Raw genomic sequence first — 24,057 nt, 5'->3', positions numbered from 1 at the left:
ACTTCTCATTCCTCAACTTTCTCTCCCCCTCCGTCCCCACCTTCTCATCCTTGCCAGCATCTCCATGGCAACCCTGTTGCTGAAGAACAGAGAAGACATCTAAATATAGCTTCCAAATCTCCATGCCTTCAGCAAAAAGTCTAAAACCAGGGGCGACAGCTTGAAGCACTGGGCTGCTAATACCAGCCAGTAACGAGTGCCTTGCAGGTGGGATTTGGGAGCGCTGTGGTGGGATGGGGGTCACTTCCAGCTGAATGCCAGTTTCATGTTTGCTCAGGACATCTCAAGGGGCTTTGAGGTAGTCCAGCCTACCCTCTCCTGTCCAGGGCACTCCCGCTCCAGCGCCCTGCAATGGTTTTGGAGCCATTCTCTAGAGCAAACAAAAGCATCTCCAAGTATTTCGCTGGGCCATCAACATCCATGATGCGGTTTGACATCATAAGCTTTTGTTGCAGTGCGTTAGACTAAGCTGGAAGCAGAAAAATTCAAAGACCTTCAGCAAGGAATAAATTCTTTTCCTTCCTTCTTTCTCCACCCTCTACTTTTTCTTAAGTTTTGTATTGCGTGACCACAGAGGGGTTGTAGCTGAGGTTTTGCTCCTTTTAAAATTCCTTTCTGAGAGAAAAAGGGCACAGCATCTCCTCAGTGAAGCTGTTCCTCTGGGAACCTGCCCAAGGTAGGGAGGAGAGAAATGTCCACGCCCAGGGCCTTGGCACTGCTTTGTACCTACACTAGGCTGATACCCACCAGAACTGTCTGGTTTCGTGGGCTGCCAAGTTGAATTATGACTTGTACAAGACAAATGCTTATTGTGCAGACCTCGACAAATAGCTCCACAGGCTGTCGAGACTTTGTCTGCTCTCCCCTGGCCCAGAAGCATCAAGTCGCATAGGGTCAGCAAGAAAAAGCTGACCTGCAGCAGGCCAGGCCAGGGCCCCCTTGTGTCTGTACACACAGCTTCAGTATTTGGAGCCAACAGTTTGGAAAATGATGCACAGATCAGCCTAGATGTCTTTTTTTTTAAGAGGAACTTAAAGATTAGAGTTGAACCTGCAAATGTTCAATAGGGGAAAAAATAGCTTTATTGAACTGAATAAAGAAAAAAAACCTGTGAGGCTGGACTATTATCCTTGTACAACCTGACTTAAATATCTCAACTCAGTTGATCAGCATCATGGACTCAGCTGAGGGCAAGAGGGTTTAACAAACTGGTTTTCGCCTCTTTGCAGAAATTCTTAAAAACAAATTGCGGCGTCTCTCCTTGAAGAGCCCTGCATATTAGAGCATTTTGTCATGTTTGAACAAAGTGAAATATAGAGTGCTTTGGAAATCTGCTTGTCTGGCAGGGCTGACTGCATTAAGGAAGCTCCCGGAGCATTTTTTGGTGCTTCCCTACCATGCTTTTTCCAACTCTTCAGGGCTTCCAAGTTGAGTGGGAGACATTTGCCATTTACTAGCTCTGGTGCTGATTCCGGTGGCTGACACATGTAGATGTACCGCATCTCTTGAGTTGCCCTGAATAACATACCAGGTACTTAAGGATTTTTTTGCAAGGCATGAGAGTGCTTAATGGGCTCACCTGCCTGCAACTTAGCACCTCTGATTTCTCATTGCTGGTACAGTTATTTCAATTGGTACAAAGCAGGTGTGAAACACCGTCCTGTGAAGTTGGCAGCATTTCGGGTCTCTTTGCGGGGGTCCTGTGGCAGTGGGAAGTGAGGGCTGGGCTGCTGTGTAGGAAACAAGCACAAACTGAAGAGTGAAGATGACCACAAACAGAAACTGACCCCGTTAGTTTTTGCCATCCAGGATGGAGGAAGGATAACAGGCAAATTTTTTTTAATTTTTCTTTTTTTAATTTGGGCTTACTTTTTTTTACCAGCTATCACTATAAATCTTTTTCTGGTAACACTTTAAAGTTTTCTGATACAAGTCTTTAAAAAATATGGCTTTAGTCTTGGCTATGTCCCTTTAATTATGATGTGTCAGCTACTAAATAATTTTCAATAGTTCTAATTGAAACATGAGCCAATTTACTAATTAGCCAAGATTACATGGGGAACGCACAAAGGGAAAGCGCCTTTCTGTGTCAATATTTCCTCCTTTATCCCTTACAAAGACCTGGTGTGACGTGAACAAACTGCACCGCCAACGACCAGCCAGGCAGAGCCCCTGAGCTCCCGGCGCTCCTGAGCAGAGTCCCACGCGGTCCTGGGGAGAGGGGTGTGGAGGGGCACACAGGGTTTCGGACTGGGGTCCTCATCTCTGCCCTGGGGTACAGCCACTTCTTGCGTGGTGTCTTCCTCGGCAGACCTTCTTCCCCCTTTCTGTGACCTGCCGGAGCAGAGATGGAGGTTTCTGGCCCTGGGAGGAATGGAGCAGCGGTCCCCCCGTGTGCTGCACGCGTGGCAGGGCTGGGGGCTTGCAGAAGGACTCAGGGTCACCTCAAGGCTAAAGGCTTCTTCCCTCTCCCCTCCCAAACAAGTTATACCTTGTCAGTCTGGGTGGACAGTACGAAGGACTTTCTAGGGGTAAAGAGTTGAAATATGGGGAAAGATTGTCCAGAAAACCATGTCTGCCGTGCAGCTTTCAAAAACCAGTTGGGCAAACACCTACCTGTAAGGAACGGCTTGGTGGGACTGGCTCTGCCCAGAGGCAGGGTGATAGCTGAGCGGTGACAGTCACTTCCAGCCCTATTTTCTGAGGTCTTTTGGTTCCCTAATGGCATAAAGGAACTTTAGCAAGGAAGAAGAGGTGCCTTAGAGAAATGCACAGCTTCCTTCAAATGGGAACCAAATCAGATGAAGCAGGATAAGTTGATACTCACACGAATAAGTGATGTTTCCACCACCACTTCAAGCTCTCTCTGCTCTCTTCCCTCACCCTCCTTACGGCTGCGTCACTGTAACATCTTCCACATTAGGAGTTCAAAGCAAGTAGGGACTGTCCCCTATCAAATCCCTGTGAGAAATGAGAATCACAGCCACTGCATGGATATAGAAGCTGAAGCACAGAAGTATCAAGTGACTTGCTTGGATGGCTTCAGGCTTGCCTGGAGAAATATATAGGTTCTATAGTGATTAGCACTGCGGAGAACCCTGTTTTTATCATGATAACTAGTTTTCATCTGGTTATCCCATAGGCCAAGTTGAAGACAAAAGAGAAAAAATCCAATTTCTCAGGGGGGGCTTCTGTCTGTGATACTTTACAGCCAGCTGGTCTGGTAGTGAAGCTGTTCAGGCTGTTCCCCATGTGCTTGCTACACAAAGTGGGATGGCTCTTGCACAGCTGCTTTTCCAAGGTCTTCATGAATGACACAGCCAGTTCCTGGAAACTGGCCCGCAATGGCTTGTCTCCAGCTTCTGTACTAGCACCAGTTCTTCTGTAACTCATACATCAGCAACTTGCACATCAATGATCTACTTGAAACTCTATCCTGACAGTTTGCCTATCCCGTTGACATCTGTTTAGGTAATTGGTACCAACGTCTGCTCTGACCTTAGAGGCACCTTCAATTCTGACCTGGCTGCTAGAGCAAATTGTGACCATCACCAGCGGCTGCAGCTGGATGCTTCAAAACCTGTTCCCTGCCAAAGGAGACAAAAAATCTTCTTTCATGGGCGTGAGCTTAAGCCCAGTGTGCAACCTGTCTGTCTTGGTCATACTCTGGATAGGTTCCTAAATTACCAGGATTTCCTGTTGAAATTAAGTTCACTCAGCATCTCCTTGGTGAGTTTAGTGAACCTGCTTTGGGATCTAATGATTCTCCCCCTCGAACGCCTCCTGTCTTTGTCTGTGCTATGTGACAGCATAATCCTTTGCTTCAAAATGGGTCATGTTGTCCCACTCTGGGTTACTTGATGCGCAACTCCATGTGCCCGTGTGCATCGTATCAGGGCTTCTCTTGCTGGCTTCTTCACCTTGCCTGCCAGCGCTGTCATGTTGCTCTGTTAAATATCTGCCTCCCAGTAAGTCAGGCAAAGACAGCTCCCCACTATGCTTAGTCTTATTTAATCCCCTCTGGTTTGCCTCAAATGTTGACATCTTACCTACTCAGCATTTCTGCAGTAGGACTTGTCAACGAGATCTTCTGGCAGAGCAAATAGGTCCTATCTGTAGTTTCATGTTGAAACCCAGCCCGGTGCAGGGCTCTGGGGAAGAGTCAGGCTGGCACCACGGGCTTTGAACTTCACGCTGCAGGGACCTGCACCCACAGCAAATCAGATGAGGAGGCGGGTATATTAAGATGTGTCAAGCACACTGTGGCTTGACCCAAGGTGTGTGCACTAATGATTCACATTAACGAGTTACTAAAGATCTCCTGGTACTTCTCACTGTCCCAGGGATGTTTACCTTGCTGTCCTGGCTGCTTTCCATCCTGGCTAACAGCATCCCACCAGGGACTGTAAATCCTGCCCTTGCAACAGCCCCGCCCGTTTCAATGGTACACACTATGTGACATCTCCTGACTTACGCTGTTTTTAGAGCTGAGCCTTATTTCACATTCCAAAGTCACACAGACACATCCTCTTAACCTCCTCAGCAATAATTCCTGCAAATGAGAGTCTCCACACAGAGAGATACTCAATATTTTCTAGCACATTAATCAAATAACCATCCAGTTGTTGCCTTATGTGTTGCAAGTGGACATGTTGTCAAATAAAATGATTTTATAGATTATCCTCTGTACTTCCCAGACGGGGAATTTAGCAACATCATGTGCACACAGTCCTTTAGGAGAAGATCGATGTCTATTCATTTCATCTTCTGTTGCTTACTCAGGGAAATCTCATACTTAATGTTGCTCCCCAGAGGAGCTTTCCCATCCCTAACTTTTAAAACCAGTGGTTGTTTCTAAGTGCATGTTGAAAGGATAGCCCGGCCCGCCACCATCTGAGGGCTGTTGGTGGCAGCTTGCAATGACCCCAGAGAAAAAGGAGCAAGCAAGCAGCTACCCTGACTTCTGTATGGCCAGGTGTTCCCCAGGAACGCCGGCTCTCGGCTTGCCCTGCTGCGTCACGGCCCAAACCGAAAGCATCGCTCAGTCTGCCGAAAACACCACCGAGGCCTGAGCTCTCCCCACCAAGGTACCCATGCGGGGGTTGAGATTGGACTATGCCATGGCTTGGTGCCGGCAGTGGGGCTTTGTGGTTTGCAGAGTGGCTCCTTGCTGCCAGGAGAGGCTTTTGGATGGCCTCTGTTGTTCTCCGCTTTCGAGCCGTCTTGAGGTATGGCTTGGCCACGATCAAGCTGTCGGAGAGAAAGGGGAAGGCTAGAAAGCGTCCTCCTTTCCCCATGCGGAGCAACCAGAGGCTGGGGAATGAAAGCTGCTCGGCTGAGCAAGGTGGGCTTCAGAGCCCTTGCTTCCCATCGTGGCGAGCGTGCCCGTCAGGGCTGCTGTGCTGACAGCCCCTCTTGTGCCTGCCGCTACCTCCGTTAATTTCAAGAAGCTGTCAGGATGTTCTCGCAGCAAAATGTTCCCAAGCCTCCTGCTCCCGCACGCTCTCTGCCTCTCGGTGTCCTCCTGTCACATCTCTCGCATTAACATGATGCCTTCCCGGGGCGGTGTTACGCTCCAGCCCTTCTCCCCATCCATCTCCTCCGCTCTCCGTGCCTTCCGAGGAGGTAGCTCTCAGTGTGGCTGCAGGTGAGAGATGAGATCGTGTGGGAGCAATCTGTGTTTTGGCCTCCAGACTATTTATGACAGCTCAGGACGCAGCTGGAGTTACGGTTGCTTTCGTAGCCCTGGAGAGGAGCGAGACGCTCGCAGTGGCTAGGGAAGCTGCCGGGCAGCCCCCCCCAGCCGCGGCAGGCTGGGAGAAGTGGCCAGACGGGCCACTGCACCCCCCCTCCGTCCGCACTGACCCTTCCGTCGCGGGAGTGACCGGAGCAGCCGGCCGGCCGGGAGAAGGGCGCTTTCCCTCGAGGGAACAAGCCCAGCCCCGCGCCCTCATCCTTGCAGGCTGCAGAGCGACCCGGGAGCGGGGGGATGCTGCTCTTCCCCCTGCCACAAAACCCCAGCGAAAGGTTAACCGCTCCCCGTTATGCGGCACTGGGTCCGCGAGCCCTGCGCAGCGCCCGCGAACTTCTGCCGTGCTCCTTTTCTCCTTGCACGGGGAGGTCTGGCGATGCGCCGGCTCTGGAGCAAGAGCGGGCAGTGGCTGCGGTTTGGCTGGGACCCTCCGTCCCGTACCACCCGACCGCGGGTGCTGCCGGGGTCCCCCTGCCAGCCAGCCCACACCTCTGGGGTCCCGCGCGGAGTCCCCAAAGCTTTGACGGAGCGGTGGACCTGCTGAGCGCTCGCCGCCTCTCAGCAAAGCCGGGGAGGTCGGGCACCTCCTTCTCTTTTGGGATTCGGTCAGATTGGGCGAGGGGTGCAAGGCCCTGCCGGCATCCTTGCAGGGCGCCCGCGGCTTTGGTCTGTGGAAGTTCTGCTCCTCGCCTGTTGTTTCAGAGCTGGGTAAAAGGTCCTTTTCTCCCTATGGCTCGTAGCGAAGGAGGAAACCAGGAATTTACTAGATTGGTCACCGAGTTCAAACACCCTTTTTTGAAAAGCCACCTGAGGCGCATGTGTGTGGCAACGGTCCAGCTTGCAGCAGAGCTGAGCTGGTCTAGGAGTCCAGAGGGTTTGCTCTCTCAGTTTCCTCAACCAAGGGGACTTGCTTTTGCAAAGCCAGCATTTTACCGTGCAGCCCTCTATGGATCACCATCGCGTTTTCTTTCTCTTTCTCGATTTTTTTTTTTTAAACATTTAAAAAAGACAACTCTAAGGAAATCTCACTGCTTTGGGACTACTTAGGCTGTATAGAGTTCTCTGTACTTAACAAAATGTGCACACAGTGAGTCATTATTCCTTCAGTCCACAGCTTTGAGTATTCATCGTGCGGATGAGGGGCTTGCCTGAAATGAGGTTTTCCATACACACGGCACACGCTCAGGGAGATCATCTGCCGGGCACGCGTCCTCATTAAATGAGCATTTCTCTTCTGCTCTGGTACGCGCATACTCCACTCGTGGAGACGGGAAAGCCACAAGAAAGGAAGAAAGAGAAAGGGAGGGAGGGAAAGAAAGAAAAAAGAAAGAAAGAAAAAGAGAGAGAAAGAAAGAAGGAAAAGGGAAGGGAAAGGGAAGAAAGTTGCTATATGAAAGCAAAATGAAATGGTGTGCATGCATAATATTCATTGTATAAAGCCTTAGAATAGCTTTGTTGTGATACCTAAGCTGGCCCCCGGGAAACAGGTTTTGGGGTTTTTTTTCCAAATTTTTGCAGACAAGGGATACTAAGTAATTTGGAGTTCCTAGAATGGAAAAAACCATAAGCAATGGTAATTATGAATAGGATTTAAGAAAGCAACCCACGTTCAGGAACCACTGGCTGCTTCTGAAAATCCCACCTTCTGTTATGTAGTATATGAGCAAGGAAAAGATCAGCACTATGAACCAGCTGTAGCTTTAACTCAGCAAATTGAACAAGCTTTGCAAAGTACCAGGGGTCCAGACAACATCCAGTTCAAAAGCCGAATTCAGTCAACCTCTCCAATGAAAATGCAGCAAAATCATCATGATGAAGTCTTAGCAGAGCACCAACATTTACACCAGAGACGTATCATTTAAAATCCTACATCCTTCAGGCTGGATTAGCGGAGACCGAAAGGGTCTAGAGAAGGGAAAGGAGGCTTGTCGGCATTAGCGCAGGACATGGGTAGAGCAAGCACTGGCAAAAATAAAGCTGATTTAGCTCAGAGAGAAGAATTAGAGGTGATTCTTCTTGCATATTCCTGCACTGATGGATATAGCAGAGGTTGTCCAAACTCTTCCTCCTATCCCGTATGCCATCATTTGAAAGACAGGATTTGGGACCAAGACCAAAACAAGAGCCAGCACAGGGAACAGGATTTCCGCAGTCAGAGTGCAGAAGCAGTTATGACTTGAGGGTCAAATTGTAGGATAACTGGATAATTTCGTGGTCATTAATGATATCAGTAAGAATGAAAGCTGCAGCAATGACAATTAATCAACTCTCCTAGTCTCTGTTGTGAAATGATGATTTTCAGGGGGCTGCTGGCAGTGCCAGCATCCCCAGCATGGTGATCCCAGCATCCCCAGGACGCAGGGCTAGACTGCTCATTCTCTGAAGCACCGTGGGATCAAAGACACTGAGTATATTTAATACCAAGGGCTACCAGCTGAGGCACATACGGATTTGAAGCTTGGGGCTATTTTTCCAGACTCTGTGATTGGCGGTCCTGCTTTTCTCCTCCTTTCCATCCCCAGCCAAGACTGGTTGTGGACAAAATGCACCAGGGGCTGATCTGGACGTTGAGGATGGGCAGGGAGCAAGGGGAGGTCGTAGCTGCAGGGCCACGTGCGGGTACAGAGCTGTGGGAAGCAGGGTGTCATTCACCGGCAGGAGGGGCAGCTGGCCTGGTGGCTCTCAGGGACGGTTGTTTTGGGGTAAGGGAAATGCTTTTTATGTGGAACTGACTTTTCGTTTAAAAAATGCAGTTCCAGCTTGGGGTTGGGGCTGTCTGGAAGTCCAGGAGCCCCCAAGATGGCAAGCACGTGCCCATTTAGAGCGGTTGCGTTTATATGAGCGTGTAATTATATGTGCTCATCAGTTCACATGCAGACGATGTTGCACCTCTCAGAGCAGGCCGATGAACCCACATCACCTAGGGTTCCCTTGGACGTGAATTCTCTCAGAGCCGCAGGTTGCAGGGTTTCCCCAGGGCCCGTGCAGCCAGCGGGTGTCTGCCTGGCCGGCGGGTATTGCCAGCAGCAAGGCAGCAGCACAGTGCCTGTGGCGCGTGTGTGTGTGTGTGTGTGTGTGCGCGCGCGTACTTGTGCATCTGCTTTTGCACGTGTGTGTGCGTGCGGTGGGTAGCAGGGTGAGGGAAGCCTGCTTCTCTGCTGGCCATCAGACCTCATTGCCCTCACGCTGAGCCGTGAGCCGCTGTACCGGCGGCTCCTGAGCCCCTCGCCGGTTCACTGGGGGATCAGAGCTATTTTTGTCTAATTTCACCGTGCACAGCGTGGCCTGCCGTCACGCCTTTGGGTTAAACAGAAGATTGACCGGTGTCACTTGCAGGAGTGGGGCTTTGGCCTTTCTCAAGGGCCACGTTGAGCTTGTTCAGTGGGTGAGAAAACTTTGACTCTCTAATGTACCCATTCAACAACTTCCTTCCTCCACTTTTGCTTCTCTGTTCCTTTCTCCCCTTTATGACCCTTCTTATTTTTCCATCTGCAGCAAAACAGTTCACATCAAGGTAATTGATGATGAGGAGTATGAAAAAAACAAGAATTTCTTCATTGAGCTGATGAGCCCCCGCATGGTGGATATGAGTTTACAGAAAGGTGTAGTACTGGCCCTGCAGACTAACGTTAACGTTCTTCTTTCCTCTTCTCTTCCATCTCCTTCCTCCTCTTCTCCTCCTCTTCCTCTGATGTCTCTCTGTCTCCAACCGCTCTGCCCTAAACACTGCTGTGCGCACACACCGTGTCACATGGTACCCGTGGGGTGGCGTGGGGAGCGATGCTGGGGCCGGGGAGAGGCAAAGTGGCGAGGGGTGCGGAGAGAGAAGGACGGAGAGCGGTCCCGCTCATCCCTATTTCTGCAGCAGCTTGAGAGGGACCTTCTGCCATCCGCACTGAGGGGTCCGAGCAAATTTTGTAGCGTCAGCGGGAAGATGCTGGCTAGAAACACACCCAGCGTCTCAGGGGATCATCGCCCAGCCCTTGTCCTGGGGGTTGTCCCGGTCAGATCTGTGTTAGAAAAAGACAGGAATCGAGGCCTGGCAGAGGAGCAGCTCCTAGAACTTATTCCCTGCTTCGGTTTGCCTGAGGGCTCCCAGCAGCTGTGTGCGTTGCAGGGATGCCGGAGGGAGCCAGGTGAGCTGGCAGCAGGGAGAAGGGGCCAGCCCTGCTCCAGCACCCGGGGTATTTCAATTTGAACCTCGGAGGCATTTTAGTCCCATTGTGTCCCCACCAAGGTCCCAGCAAAGCTGTCCGCTCCTGGGGAAAGCTGCATCCTCGCTCGGGGAACGGGTCATGGGGAACAGGCAGACGCTATTGAGGAGAAAAAGCAGTAAGATGTGCCATTTTAAAAATGGAAATGAGAACTATCGGCCTCCTTTGCAGCTGGCAGAGCTGTAGCCTGCTGGCAGAGACCCACCTCACCCCACTGGGGAACGTGTCTGTGAGTACCCATCTCTCTTCTCCTCAGGCTCGCAGCCCAGAGCCCCTGCAGATTCATTATTGATTGTGAGGGTGGCAGAAGCAATTGTTCTTCTCGCTAAAACACAGTGGGTACCCCAGGGTGGTCCCTGGTGATTTCCAGGCAGCCGATACCCTTTCCATTACCATGTGACACTGAAAACAAATGCGCTGCAGAAGTCGCCTTCCACTAACCATCAGCAAGGTCCTCCTCCCCCTTTCCCTCCCTCCTCACCCCCTGGCCAGCCCTCTCTCCCCCTAACACCCTCCCGCTCCCCAAGGAGCAGCTGCGACGGATGCCCCGTGTCCCCGGCGGGGAAGGGGCTGCGTGCCAGGAGCCCGCACCGCTGCCGCCGCTGCCGCCGCCGCCGCCTCGCCTCCGGCCAGCCGACCCACCGTACATGGTTGTCTCTCTTGTTGTCCCTACAGGAAGACCGTAAGGGTTAAGATAGTAGATGAGGAGGAGTACGAAAGGCAGGAGAATTTCTTCATTGCCCTTGGTGAACCGAAATGGATGGAACGAGGAATATCAGGTGTGAGATCCTTTATGAAAAAAAAAATGAAAAAAAGAAAAAAATCAGAATCGAGTCTCCAAACCCCAAATCCAGAAAATATAACCCCCTTTCTCCTCCTTCCCCTCCCTCCTTTTCTCCTCCTCCTGTAGATGGATCGACTTTTACTCTCTGCCCTCCTGTATTCTCGCTCTCACCCTGTTTCGGTGTCATCTCTGCCTTTTAGAGCCCAGCTTACTTCTGATCCTCCTTTTATGCAATGCTTGAGCCTCAGAGGCTGTGTTATTTTGATTGGGTTTCCTTGTCTTGATCTGTTTTTCGTTCTGAGCACACCTTTGCTGTTCTCCCCCCCTCCTGCTCCTTTGCCAGGACCTTGGGGAATGTGAAAGGCAAGAGAAGGGCGTAATGCATGGCTGCCCCTTCGGCTCCTCCTGTATGCCCCCCCGTCCTTCCCTCTGTTGTTGCCTGCCAGTGGCATTGCCTTGGTGCTCTTGGATCCCTATGAGGTGCGGTGAAAAGCCCATGGGAGAAGAGGGAAGGTGTGAGGTATCTCGTTTTGCTTTTTTTAAAAAAATGGTTCTCCATGTCTTTCATCTGAAAACCCCCTTACTGTGTCACAAGCAATCACAGCCTGTCGTGCAGAGAGTGTGGAGCTCTGCTGAGGTCCTACTTCATCAGCAATGAGACCCACGATCTCCCAGCAGAGCCGGAGTATAGTGGGAATAAGCCCTGACTTATCGTGCCTTGCCTACCTGTATCTTTGTCGATGTTCTAGATGCGTTTGACCTCTTTCTCACTGAGCGAGTCTTGCCATTGGCTTCAGCAGCTTTGGGACGGCCCGGGAGAGCCAGGATTTAAACAGAAGTGCTTTACAAAAAGGGATTCAAATCCAGCTCCTACGTGTCTGATACGGAGTGGAGACAGACGTGCGTGCCCATGGCCTTGTTTCTGCTCCCGTGTGCTGCTGCAGGTGATGGGAACACCTGGCAGTTGCCTGTGCATCGCACAGCTTTGTCTTGCTGAAACTTCTCCTGTCTCTTATCTCGCCAGCCCAGCGGCTGCCCTCTGCCCAGTCCAAGCTCCCATGCACGGCTCTGCGGGCCGTTCGCGATAGACACAGCTTGCATTAGCATGACAATGTCATAGAGCATCCGTGGACTTGTAAAATGTAAACCCAAAGAGGATTCATAGTTTAATGCCGTTAGACCACCCCCTGCAGCCTGTAGGCAATGAGGGGCATTAGGTTTCACTGTGTGTCGAGCACAGGCCCTCGGGTTTCACCAAAGTCCAACTGCCCCTGAGTGGGAGCAGTGACCAACCTGCCGTATCCCATGGGGGTATGTCCCAGCAGTTAATTGCTCTCCAGGGTAAAGATGTGAGCACAGCTTCTAGGTAGAAGTTGTCTGGCCTCAGCTTGTAGACACTAGTTATTTTCCTACTTCTCTCCATCAGATGAAAGAACTGTATAGCATACCACAGCTTCTGTGTAGGTACCTGCTCACTATACCCCTAATTACGCTCAGATTTCTTATTGTGAGTTTAAGGAGATTAAGCCCTTTGAATCTGTATCAGCAAAGTGTTCAGCCCTAGATCAAAGTCTTCAGCCCTAGAATCACCCCAGGGTCCCCTCTCCGCCCGTGCCCCTTCCCGTCCATGGAGCTCCCACCTCCATCTCAGCAGGTATGGGAGGAAAATCACCTGCCTCTGGCTCCCTCCTGCTTACGCGCTTGGCAGCTTGGAGCATCACACTGAAGTTTCTGCTCAGTTGTTTGCTCTCTGTGAGCCCAGCATCCTTTTCTAAACCAGTGAGCTTCAGGATACAGTCAGGATTGGGCTGGTTTTTGTGAAGTCCTGCATTTCTTTCTCCTGTATAGGCTATGTTGCATCTGGCTGAATAATAACAGATATTTGAAAAAAATCCAAATAGCCCCTAAGGTGGTTCAGCTGTAAAACATCCTCGTTATTATTCGGACTACGATGCCAGTTTGCTGTCTTGTGTGTGTCTCGTTTACACCAGCATCAGCTGGAGTCAGCGCGACTGTCTGATTTGCAACAGTCGGAGAGGAGATCGGAGCTGGACTAAATGATCTGCAGCCCAGAGCCTGCAGGCCAGCCGCTTTCCTCGCCGGAGGTGAGGGCGCACCGTCAGACAGACCCGGAGATCCCCAGAGGAAGGAAAGGACCACGCCAAGGAGGAATTGGTTGGCCTTATTAGAGAAAAGTCAGAGAGCACCCTGGTTTTAAAAATCTAATAGGCAGGAGATTAAAATGCATTTGTAAATGTTGCTGGCACAAGGTGGCACAGTCGCTACACTAATTCCAGGGCATCTGGAAAGATCCCCAGCTCCGTAGCGCTGCACGCCGTGGCATCGCCGACGAGCGTACCTTGTGCCAGGGATGAAGAATAAGGAGCTACGCGAGGCTTTCCCACGCAGAGCATCAGGAGTGATCAACAACAGATGCTGTCACCAGCAGCTTCACGGGGCGCACGCGTCAACAGCCGGGTCCTGCCGGAGAGGAGGCAGCCCGGGAACGCGCCGGGGCTGGCTTGCACTTGGGAAGCGTGCGGCCTGCCCTACAGCATCGGGAAGGGACGCTCACGCCGACTCCCCGGCACACGTGTTCCTGCCACCATCGCGCCGCTGCAGGGGAAAAGTGCGGGTGGTTTATTTGTTGCAAAGCCCACGCACGACCAATACGAGGTCAGCGCAGCCACCTCGGTGCAAACGGGCCCCCGCAGCACTGCGCAGACGCTGCCATTGCCCCGCACCTGCAGATGGGGGGGAAATCCCAAACCACAGCCGCCGAGCTGGGACTTCACTTGGTTTTGTTGCGGTGATGAACGGGCCCCCACGCGACTCATACGGCGAGGGCAAAGCACAGCTCCTGCCTCTCCTGGGAGGTTCAGGTTGGGTTGCTTTTGATGAAGAGTCTCTCTGGGTTTTGGCTACCCACACGTTTGTTTCCAGCACCACAGAAGACGTGGTTTTCTTGACGGCGTATTGTCGTTTTGTTGTTACTCCCCACTTAGCTGTGTCACGCTGAGCCTGTGCCTAGGGAGCTGTAGGAGTATTGGGTGTTCTCAGACAGCTCTTTGTAGTGTCTTCAAAACACCTCTTCTGGCCCCCTCGGGAGCAGGGCAGCGTTGGGCGCCTCAGCTGACTGGCAGTTGTGTTTGGAAGTAATCTGTGATCTGGTTCGCGCAGAGACAGCCAGTCCATCGCAGTCATGCCTGCACTACCGTAGCTTCGTGCCTTTGAATGAGGCAGTCGCCCCAGGACCTCTCCGTGCAGAGGGCAGCTGCTAGCTTACCTTAAGGACACAAGCTAGGTATAGCAGTGATGAAATCCACGATGAAGTGTGGTGCCCTGAAGGGAAAGCAGAGCCGATGGCAGGGACGAGTAGATGTGTGCTTCTCAAACCAGCCTGGGGCGGAGTGTGGGTGGTTTATTTTGGGATGCAGAGCTCGGTCCGGAGCCCCGTGCTGTTCAGATCCAGTGTGCTGTCCCTGAGAGTACCCGCACTGCTGCTGGCTGCGGTGGCAGTGGTTTCTGATAGACGTGCAGCGGAGGAGGATGGCAGGCAGGAGCAGGGTTTGCTACCGTACAGCTGATTTGCATTACTAGCTGTGCTGTCCCATACTCGTGCTGATACAAAGCAGTCGCCTCCAGTCAAGGGGACATCTCCTTGGCCCTGATCAGAGCTGTGGGGCAGAGAGGTGTATCTACAGGAGGGTCTCTGCGAGGGCCAGAGCTCAGCAGGGAAGTCATCCTATTGCTCTTGCTGTTTGCACCTGCTAGCACCTTACCGGAGGAGAGAACAGCTCTGCTCAGAGAGGTACCTGCGGTGGTACGAACACAAATTCCTCTCTTCAGGTTGCTCAGGGCTTGCACAATGCATAACAACCACTGATACAGCCTTTTGGCTGAAATGTTTTGCATTATCTGCAGATGCTGCTCCTCACTGTTCACCCCCAATTATATCGGTGCCATGCTGCTTTGAGCCTTGGGGCACTCAGTTGTTAACCCTTGCCATAAGGAGAGCTGACCACTTACTCCTGTTACATAAATGCTACATCTACAATACCAAACTTTGTCTTGCAGCTCATTTATTCTTTTTCACCAATTACTTTCTGCAGCTGGAGTTTTTCAAAGCCTTTCTGATCATCCAAACAAATCCCATCAAGTAGTTTTACTTTAGCAGCTCTTTTTGTTGATGTGCTCCAATAATTCAAAGAGATGAGAACAGATCTGAGATGGGTGTCTTGCCAGCCTGGTCTGTGATGAAGACTGTTACTGACTCAGTAGTGGCATATCAGATGCAAAGAGCACTGGCAAAGATGGCGCTTGCCGCAAGCTTGTTATATCGAAGTGAATGAGTAAGAAGGAATCAAAGAGAGACTCCCATTCTTTGCCTGGCAAAGGTGGTAAATGTTGCTTTTCTCTATCCTCCTGGACATTTCCCAGGTTTCCTGATTTTTTTGTCGTCTTCATTTCTAAGAAATTAATCTGAATCCTTCTTGTCTCACCTTCCCTCCGTATGTGTGGTCACGTAAACTGAATCCCTGTCTACTGAGCGCTGCAGGGCTTTGAAACCTCCCAGCACCCTGAGCCATCCTTCTGGCCATCCTTTTTTCAGCACCTTTTTAAAGTGTTCCTACAGTGAAACGAGTCTTTTCCTTTATGACAAGATGCTGTCTGTTGGTTTGACTCTTGCTCTCATGGCAGCTCTGGTATCATGTCAGCTCAAAACTTGGAATGAGGATTTTGCTGCTGTCAGCCCAGCAGGATTTTGGAGGAATACTTTCTTCACACATCAGCTTTCACACTTTCGACAGTCCTGGATTATGGGAGAAAAACTTGCTTTGCTTTCCCTGGATAAAGTCAGTCTTCTGCTTAAATTGTAGTTAACCTTAGTGTTGATGGAGCCCGAATGGCAAGTGAGGCTACTTCAGAAGATTTCACTTGATTGCGGATAATGGTGAAAATAACATTTGGAAGATTGCGTTTCATGAGGGTAATTGGGAGTCTGCTCGTGAAAATTCAGCTCATGGCACAACGGTGGAAGATTCAACCTCAGGGCTGGTGCGTGAAGGCTGATCCTTGAGGGTTATGCTTTGTAAAAGGGTCCGACATCCCTCATGCAAAATTTTGCTTCAGAAGGCATGTCTCCCACGAGATACGACTTCACTGGAAACGGGAGCACAGATGGCTGGCGAGCACTATTAAACAGCTTGCTGGCATGACCTGGCTTGGGAAGATTTTGTCTGAAGTCCTCTCAGCCCTCCCAGTCAACTGGCGTGGACAAATCTCGTAACACATCTCCTTTTAATCAAGTGTCAGCATCCCTGACGGGAAAGCTTCATGCCCCAGAGGGAGGATGTGGCTGGGAGATGCAGAGTAAGGATTAAACTGCAAAGGAAGAAGGATTCCTAGCTCGCATTGATCCAGCAAGTTATCTATATCAAAATATTGATGAAATTATGTGACTTGGTACAAAGGTCTGTGCCTGTATAAGATAAGCTGCATCAGTAACGTGAGCACGCGTGCTGCAGTTTTCTGAAGCGTGGGCAGATGCTAAGAAACTCCCTTCTTCCATCAGCTGCTGATGGGAATAGCAAAGAAATGTTAGATTGCTGTTACCTCCTTCCCTGAAGGTTTAATAATTTGCTTGCAGTTCTGTGATTAAGCTGAACGCTGCTGATTCTCCTGATGGAGAGGAGTCTCTTGGAGTCTGCAAGAGCTTTGCTACTGACTTCAATAATAACAGCATTCAGGTTAATGCTGCAAAATCTCTGCCTTGTTTAACCTATAAAAACCCCATGTTTATAGCTCTTCACAGTCCATTAGGGCAACAGTTTGCTCACCTCAGTGAGCAAATCTGGAGGCAGAGCCTGTGGACAGTTACATCTGGAAGATGGGGGATCCTGACCTCTTTGGGGAACTGCTCCCACGGTTTGCACGGTCACTGAGCATCTTTGGGTGCACACGGGGTGCAGGCAATGTGTTCTCCTTGCCTTTGGCTGCCTGTGACTGCCCCGCTGTGGGACTGAGGGTCTCCTCAAAATCCAGCCTTCTCTCCCTCATTTCAGCTCACTCTGTAAATCACAGGCCTTTAACAAGGATCCTCTTATCTACACAGTGGCTTGCTGGAGTCTTTAGGGATATTGATTAGAACAGATTTATGTTAATGGAGAATGAGTCCAGAACAGAGCATGCAGCATGGTCAAATCTCTCCGTGAGGTAAACAGCAGGAAAAGGTATTTCACTGTTCAGAAAAAGGCTGGGGGACACTTAGCACATCGGATTGCTGTAAACTACAGGATTGTCCGATTGCTGGTCTGCTCCCATCCCAAGCCTGGTTCCTCTTGGTTTAACCTTCTCTGGCTTCAGCAGAGTTAAGGCAGGAGGGAATTCAATCCCTGATCTGTAAACCACACCAACACGCATGTCACAGCAGGATTTGACCCAAAAGTACACTGAAAACCTGCAGATGAAATAGTTTATTAGTAAAAAGCTTTTTTTAGCAGCTAAATTCAGGTCGAAATTGTCCCGTTTCAGGGGTGGCAGGGGAAGCAGAGTTCATGCCCGCAATTTTGGCTTTGCCTAGTAAAATCCAGGCCTGCAGGGCAGAGAAATCCCAGTAAGGGAGGAACTGGGATCCAGAGCTGAAGGCTTTAGGTCTCCTGGGAGAGTCGGCGTCACCTACCTTGTCTGCAGGCACACGTGTCTGTCTGCATTCACGCCATGCAAGGGTTAGGTAAGGGATACTTGGGACTGCTATTTTGGATTTGACTGCGGAGCTAATTTTAGCAGCTCCCTGTAAGAATGCACATGTCAGGCCTCTGAGACTACCTGAGATGCCAGCAGCAATGAGGTGGCCTGGCTTGGCTCCACGAGGAGCGTGATGTGCAGAGCAGGAGTGCGGGAGGGGGTGAGGTGCCCTGGGGAGGGATGGAGGGATGCAGCCCAGGCTGGGTGCAGCGGAGGGAGGCTTGTGGATGGGAACAGCACGGGGGCCGTCAGCGGGGCTGGTACAGGTACAGCATCCCCAGATGGACCGTCAGGAAACGTTACAGGTCAGGACTAAGGGCACATTAGCAGATGCGTGTGCAGGAAGGAAGCTTTAGTCCGTGAAATCATTTTCTTGCTTGCATGCACAGCATTCACTCAGAAATACAAAGATAAAATAATCCCTTGGCTTTCTGCATGCTGTATTCTTGATGTTTCATTCATAGCTTTATAGGCTGCTTCAAATATTCATGTATCATATCATAAGTGAAAGGGAGAAAAATAGTTCTTTTGCAGGCTCAAAAGCAAATGGGGAAAAAAATAAACTCAAATCCCAGAGCACTAGAATAACAGTTTTAAAAAACATGAGGAACCAATGACTTTTTTTAATAACCACAGTAGCTTAGGGGCCCAGTAATATTTCATTATATTAAATTTGAACACCGAATCGACCCATTGTGCTAATGCTTGTAATTTCAAAAGGCAAATTAAATTTCCCCACACTGTCTGGAGAACCAGGAGACCGTGGAATAGTAAGGAGGCCACAGGGTAGCGTGGAGTGGCAGCAGGCCGGCGACTCGAGATTCATGCGACACGGGGCAGTGACAAGCCTTGTTGGAGACTTACAGGCAGAGCTGCGTGGAGGACAGGAGGTGGTGCAGGCAGAGGAAACATCCCATTGCTTCTCATTGCTCTGCGGCACTGTACGTGCTGCAGAACGTACTCACAAATGGTTGCCCCAAAGGTTTTTGTCTCTCAAAAGGAATTGACCCTGAAACACGAGGGACGCTCAGCAAGGAACCTCTTGGTTGCCCCTTCCCTTTTCACTGCACTTTACCTGCCCACACACGGACAAGGGACGATCTCCTGGAGTGCCCGCGGTATTTCCAGCTGGGGCGTTGGATAGGTGGGTGAAGATCTCGACTGGGCCGATGCCTCCCCGCAGGCTGTCGGGAAAGCCATGCCCATGGATGCTGCCCGACGGAGCAGGGAAGTGCCTGGGAGCCGGGACTCGGGATTACTTTCCCCGGCTCTGCCACTGATGCACTGTACGACCTTTGACGAATCGCTTAGGAAATCACTTTCAAACAGCACAGATACAATTAGGTGCATCTGTATGGAAGTGCCTGCTTTTCAGAGGCCTGAACTGGCAAGTCCGGGCAAATTAGCACTTTTGGACTCCAGCCCGCTTCTGAGTTTGCAAAATGTTCCCTTTAGCCTCTCTTTGCTAGCTTCACCATCTGTCAAATGGGGCTGTTAATACGGATTCAGTCTTTGTACAGAGTTTTAAGCTTCTGAGACTAAAAGTGCATGATAATAAGTGTTAGTAATTACAATACTGTCATCGCATGCAACCAAGTCTTTGGGAACTGGTTTGCTGTTTGAAGGACAGGTAGAAGTCAAAGCTAAGGCACAGAGCTGGTGCTTGGCCCCTCATGAAGACGGTTCAGTATTTTTTGCCATACGGACTCTCCTGTAGCTAGTTTGAAACTTGGATGCAAGCTGTGACTTTCTACAGGTAACACCTAAGAGGGATCCAGCCAGAGGTTTCCTTGTGACAGCTCTGGGGAGTGGGGAAATCGAGGCAGGAGAGGGCCAGGAGTCACTGCTCAAGGCAGCAAGAGGGCTGGGCTATGCCTCTATGGAAAGTCAGGATAAGGCCATCCCTTGCAAGGACCTTCAACACCTTCTCCTCCCTTCCTCCCACCTCTAATCTCACAGGACCACGCAGTCCTATTTCCCGGGAGGCAATTGCATCCTGCTGCGATGACGCTGCACGGCACGTGCCTCTAGAGCACTGCTGGGCAGACCAGCACTTGGGAGCAAAGAGAGCCAGGAGGTCTCAAAGCGGTGGTGCTTTACCTCTGCCTGGGCTCCTCTTGGCACCCTGACCCTCTGGGAGTGGTACCTGTGGGGCACAGGATAGGTGCAGGCGAGCCAGGGCGTCCCCATGAGGGGGAAGATGCGTGGCCGCGTTACCACTGCCCTATTTCGCGCCGGAGGCCAGCACCCATTTTATCAACACCTCCCTCTAATGATGCTCTTCTCAGTGAGCTGCCCATCGCCCCTGGCCACCCTCTCTTCTTCTCAGCCACCCACGGGTTTACCGGGGCTCCCCAGTTGTGCCAAGCCCCACCACAGCCACACACTTCTGGCTGAAGCGGGGCCATCTCCCGTGCCTTCAGGTCAGTTTGGGTCGCGTCAAGCCCCAATGGCAATCGTAACCCCCCCCCACTTTTCCTTTCCCCTCCTCGCTACTTCCCCGCCACCTGCATCCCATCCCTCTGCCTTCGCTTGCCAGGGGGGTGACTCTGGGGAGCCAGCACCCCGGTGCTCGCTGGTGCTCGCCAGCCTCCTCTCCATCTTGCTGCCGCGGTGTCTGCTCCCCAGCCTGTGCCCGGCATGCGGCCCCCGTGATTCGCACGCCGCCTTGCACCACGTCCATCGTTCACTGACAGCCGTCATCTGCAAAACAGCTTTTCCCCCGTGGATATTAACAGTTTCCCTCTTTTCTTCTCTCTCCCTGTCTTTCTCAAATTCTTCTCTCCCCACAGCCCTGCTGCTCACCCAAGGTAAGTGCTTTTTCTCCTTTCTTCTGCCTGCTCTGGCTCTGTTTTCGTCCCCTTTGGTCAGTGCCCCTGTGTTTGTGTTTGCTGTGTTGTAGACAACCCCAGCTCACGGTGTTCACGTCCAGCAGGAACTAGTTAAGAGCAATGCATTAAGAACATGATGGTGATTGACTGATGTCTAAGAGCCTTCCCCATTGTCGTGGCTGACACCAGGACACCCATATTCCAGATTCTTCCCTGGGGTTTTGGGAAATGACCTAGCCAGGGTTGCAAAGCAGAACATGCAGCTCTGGCTGGTCCAGGACCGTGACTCGACCCTCTCTTTGGGGAGCTCTGGGGCTTGGGTTGTACATCACCCCTCCGTGCGTGCACCCGGGTGCCCTCCACCTTCTGTCCTGGGGGGTCCCACGGTTGCACGCAGTGCCGGGGTGGCACTACAAGAGCACAATAAGCACCAGCACTGTTTCCCTCCTGGCCTCAGGTCTGGCTCTTCACTCTTCACCTCCTCTCCCTGTGGCAGGATTTTATGTGTATTAATACTAAGCCCCCCTCTTCCTTGCCCCAAATCCCCGTTACCCTGCTCTCTCTTGATCCCACTGCTGTACAATGTACGCCTCCTGTATTTTTCTTATTCCTTCAATTCCAGATATGATTACAGTTGAATTTGCACTAAAGAAACATTTGTCAAAAGATAGGGGTGGCCACGCAGGGTGCAGAGAGGAGCTGGAGTCTGACAGGTTTGCAAGCAGAGCTGGAAACCAAAGCGTTCATCATGCCTGAGCTGTGCGGCACATCAAAGCAGCAGCATCTGCCGTGCAAGCTTCAGTCTCCGCTCCTTTTCGGAGGATGCCAAATCTGCTGCGCAGGGGATGGCCTGAGCCCATCGGATATTGGGCTAATTAGGAAATTGCTAGTGGCAGGCAGAAGTCCCCAGCTCCCCAAATATCAGCTTAGGGTGTTTACAGAAAACTCCTCGGAGCGGTTTGGACGTTTTCCTTTGTTACTTCTTCAGGTCCAGGAGGACTGGAAATAAGTTGAGCACAGCCTCGTTCTCAGTAATTTCATTGCTTTAATTCAGTAGCTGCCTAATTTGATCAGAACCCCGGGAACCAAATAATTTCTATTAAAATAACATAACTTTCCTCCCTCTGTTGTGATCCAGCCTGATTGCTTTTGGCAGACGTTATTGGAGAACTTGGTCACCAGCTATGGAAAGTTGCTTTCCAGTTAATAAAGAAAAGCCTCCTTTCTGTCTGGGTTGGGGGGTCCCCGGGGTGGCCCCCTTGCCAGGCTGCCCCGGGGTGCCCTCTGTGGATACGGCACGTGCTTGGCCCGCGGTTTGAGCTCGCAGTTCTCGGCGCCCACACGTGCTTCAAGCTAGTGGCCGGCCGGCGAGCAGAACCCTGCTCGCCGCAGAGGCACGTGCTGGAGTGTCACTCAGCGGCAATCACGGCTAATCAGTGGGGAGAGAAGTGACATCCTCGTTTAGTCCGTGTCATGTTAGATTTAGATTACACGGACGCCCAGGAATCTTTGTAAAAAAACCTGCATTATTGAACGTTTCAGTGGAATCCGTCGGTCCCGCTCCTCGTCCCCTCTCTCTCTCGGAGCAGCTCACACAGCTTTTCCCAGGCAGTGCCCCTTTCCCCGGGGGCTGCCTCCCTGGGACCGCTGGGCACCCTGGCTCTCCTCCGCAGCCCCGGGGTGTTCGCCCTCCCGCATCTTCAGCAGCCCCCGCGGGGCCAGCAGCGGCAGTGATGCAGTGATGCAGCAGCCCCGTCTCTTTGCAGAAGCCCTGGGGTGCCCAAGTGAAAAACGCCTCTCTTGTCCCAGCAGCCCTTACCTGGCGGTAAATGGGAGATCCTGGTTCTGCCCCTCCCTGCCTTGCAGAGCCCTCCCTGGGAAAACAGGGCTGTGAGTTTCACACGAGGCTAAGTGATTGGGCAGGGGAGAGCCTTTGGCACAGGTTCAGCTCAGCATTTGTTTCCTCCAAACGGGCTCTCCAAGCCAGACTTGCAAGGCTGTGCAAAGCTTTTGAAAGCCTTGCTTGGCCGAGTGTCCAGTGCCAGCTGTTGGGGCTGCAGAGGACCGCAGTAGTGTGGGGTGGCTGTGGAGTGACTTGAGAGTCAAGCCTGGTTGTTGTTTCTTTTTAACTTCTCTGACGCATAACCTTTTGTTTTGGCACTGGCAATGATCTTTCCGTATACTCTTTATACAGGGAAATATTCGATACCAAAGTGCATAGCTACTCCAGTAGTCCCTGCTATCGCCAGCAGTGGACAAGCTGCTCTGGTGGTCTTTCCAGCCTTTGCAAAAGTCACTGCAGAAAGCCCGAGCAGAGCCTTTTCTTGGAAGTTCTTGGGCGCAGGAGGTCCAGTTCTTTAAAGGGATGAGGGATTATCTAAATGATAGATACTTCTCTACTCCACATACCCAGATCAAAGAAAATATTTCTACATATGTTTGTTTATGCTTTAAAACTCCCGGGTCCACTTTGCAGTGGGAAAGACTGGGGAGCAGAGGCGGCAGTTGACTGTCGGGGACGGTCATGTCAGCGGCAATCTCAAGGCAGAGCCAGCAGTGGAATAATGCGCAGTTCCCAGCCCTGTGCCTTAGCCTCCCTCTCATGGACGTGCAGCATTTCCCAGTTAGCGTTAAGGACGCTGGGGCATGTATATGGGATGTATCATGCCTCAAAAATAGCTTTCAGGGCTAAGTAAGCCGATTCCTCCCTTTTTAGAAAGCAGCCCAGGCTGCCGGTGCTTGTGCATGTGCATGTGTTTCAGTAAAGGGCATATCCATATGCTAACCTCCAAAGCCAGAGTGTCTTTTAGCCAGCAGTCTTCTTCAGTTGTGACTGACAGCTTGACAGCACTCTGGAGAGAGGACCTCATTCATGCTCACTGTTTACTTTGTTTAGCCAGGATTATATTTTATTGAGCTGCAACAAAAAAATCCCATTTTAATTGTCCTTTTAATTTCTTCCTAGCAGCGCAGTCCCCAGAAGGGGTGACCTTCATGCAGATACATGCCCGCTCTAGAAATGGATGGAGATGAGATAGCTCAAGGGGTGTGAAATGGCCTTCATAGCAATCTTTCATGAATACATTGCTGGTTTTAATCCAATTTATTCAGCAAGTAACAGGGAATACAAACCGGTCCGTGGCTGTCTTGCAGGATTGCCTAGGCGATGGTATCTACCTCTTTGATGGTGTTACAGGGACTTCCCATTGCCTGTTTCAGGTGCGGTGGCCAGATTACCCTGTGGAAATGGGCTTTATCTAATTTTGATTTATGATGTGTCCAGGAGACCACAGGCAATGTCCAGTTCCCCTTTGTCTGAAGGAGGCTGAGTGGACAAGCACCCACGTAGTACCCTCCAAGAGCAATGCATGATGTGGGAACACTGCTCAGTGCTCCCCTTTCCCTTGGAAGAAATAAGAGGCGGAAGGGATCTGCTTACTGTATTTTGAGCCCGAGAAACTGCCTATCGATCACATGTAGGTCTGAAAGTGCTTTGCAAATAGCTGCAGATCAAGTCCCAGGATGGCCCTGCAGGTTGTTCTCGTGCGGATAAGAGAGCTGAGGAGCGAGCGTGGCAGGGACATACGCAGGGCCGCAAAGCACAGCAGTCGCAGGACCATAACTAGGAGCTGCTGGCCCCCATCGTCTGTCCTACCTTTAAGGGTCTGAACTGACCCTGAATGAGGCAGAATAAGTGAGAGCACAGAGTGGTTTAACCAAAAACCTCTC

General features: G+C 51.3%; 1 protein-coding gene across 3 annotated transcripts in view; it reads left to right on the top strand.

The window, feature by feature from the left end:
• SLC8A3 (solute carrier family 8 member A3) overlaps positions 1-24,057 on the top strand; it is a 117,082-nt gene that overhangs the window by 82,452 nt on the left and 10,573 nt on the right. The window contains exons 3-4 of one of the 3 annotated variants that reach the window (XM_049825814.1): positions 10,642-10,745; positions 20,290-20,307. In XM_049825814.1, coding sequence (XP_049681771.1) covers positions 10,642-10,745; positions 20,290-20,307 — 122 coding nt within the window. Of the gene's footprint in view, positions 1-9,247; positions 9,355-10,641; positions 10,746-20,289; positions 20,308-24,057 lie in introns of all 3 variants that reach the window. The other 2 variants (XM_049825816.1, XM_049825815.1) reach the window with 2 other exon arrangements.

This window comes from Accipiter gentilis, chromosome 22, assembly GCF_929443795.1.
Source record: "Accipiter gentilis chromosome 22, bAccGen1.1, whole genome shotgun sequence".
Taxonomy (NCBI): Eukaryota; Metazoa; Chordata; class Aves; order Accipitriformes; family Accipitridae; genus Astur; species Astur gentilis.
Note: the sequence above shows the minus strand (reverse complement) of the source record. Positions and strands in the feature narration are given on the sequence as shown.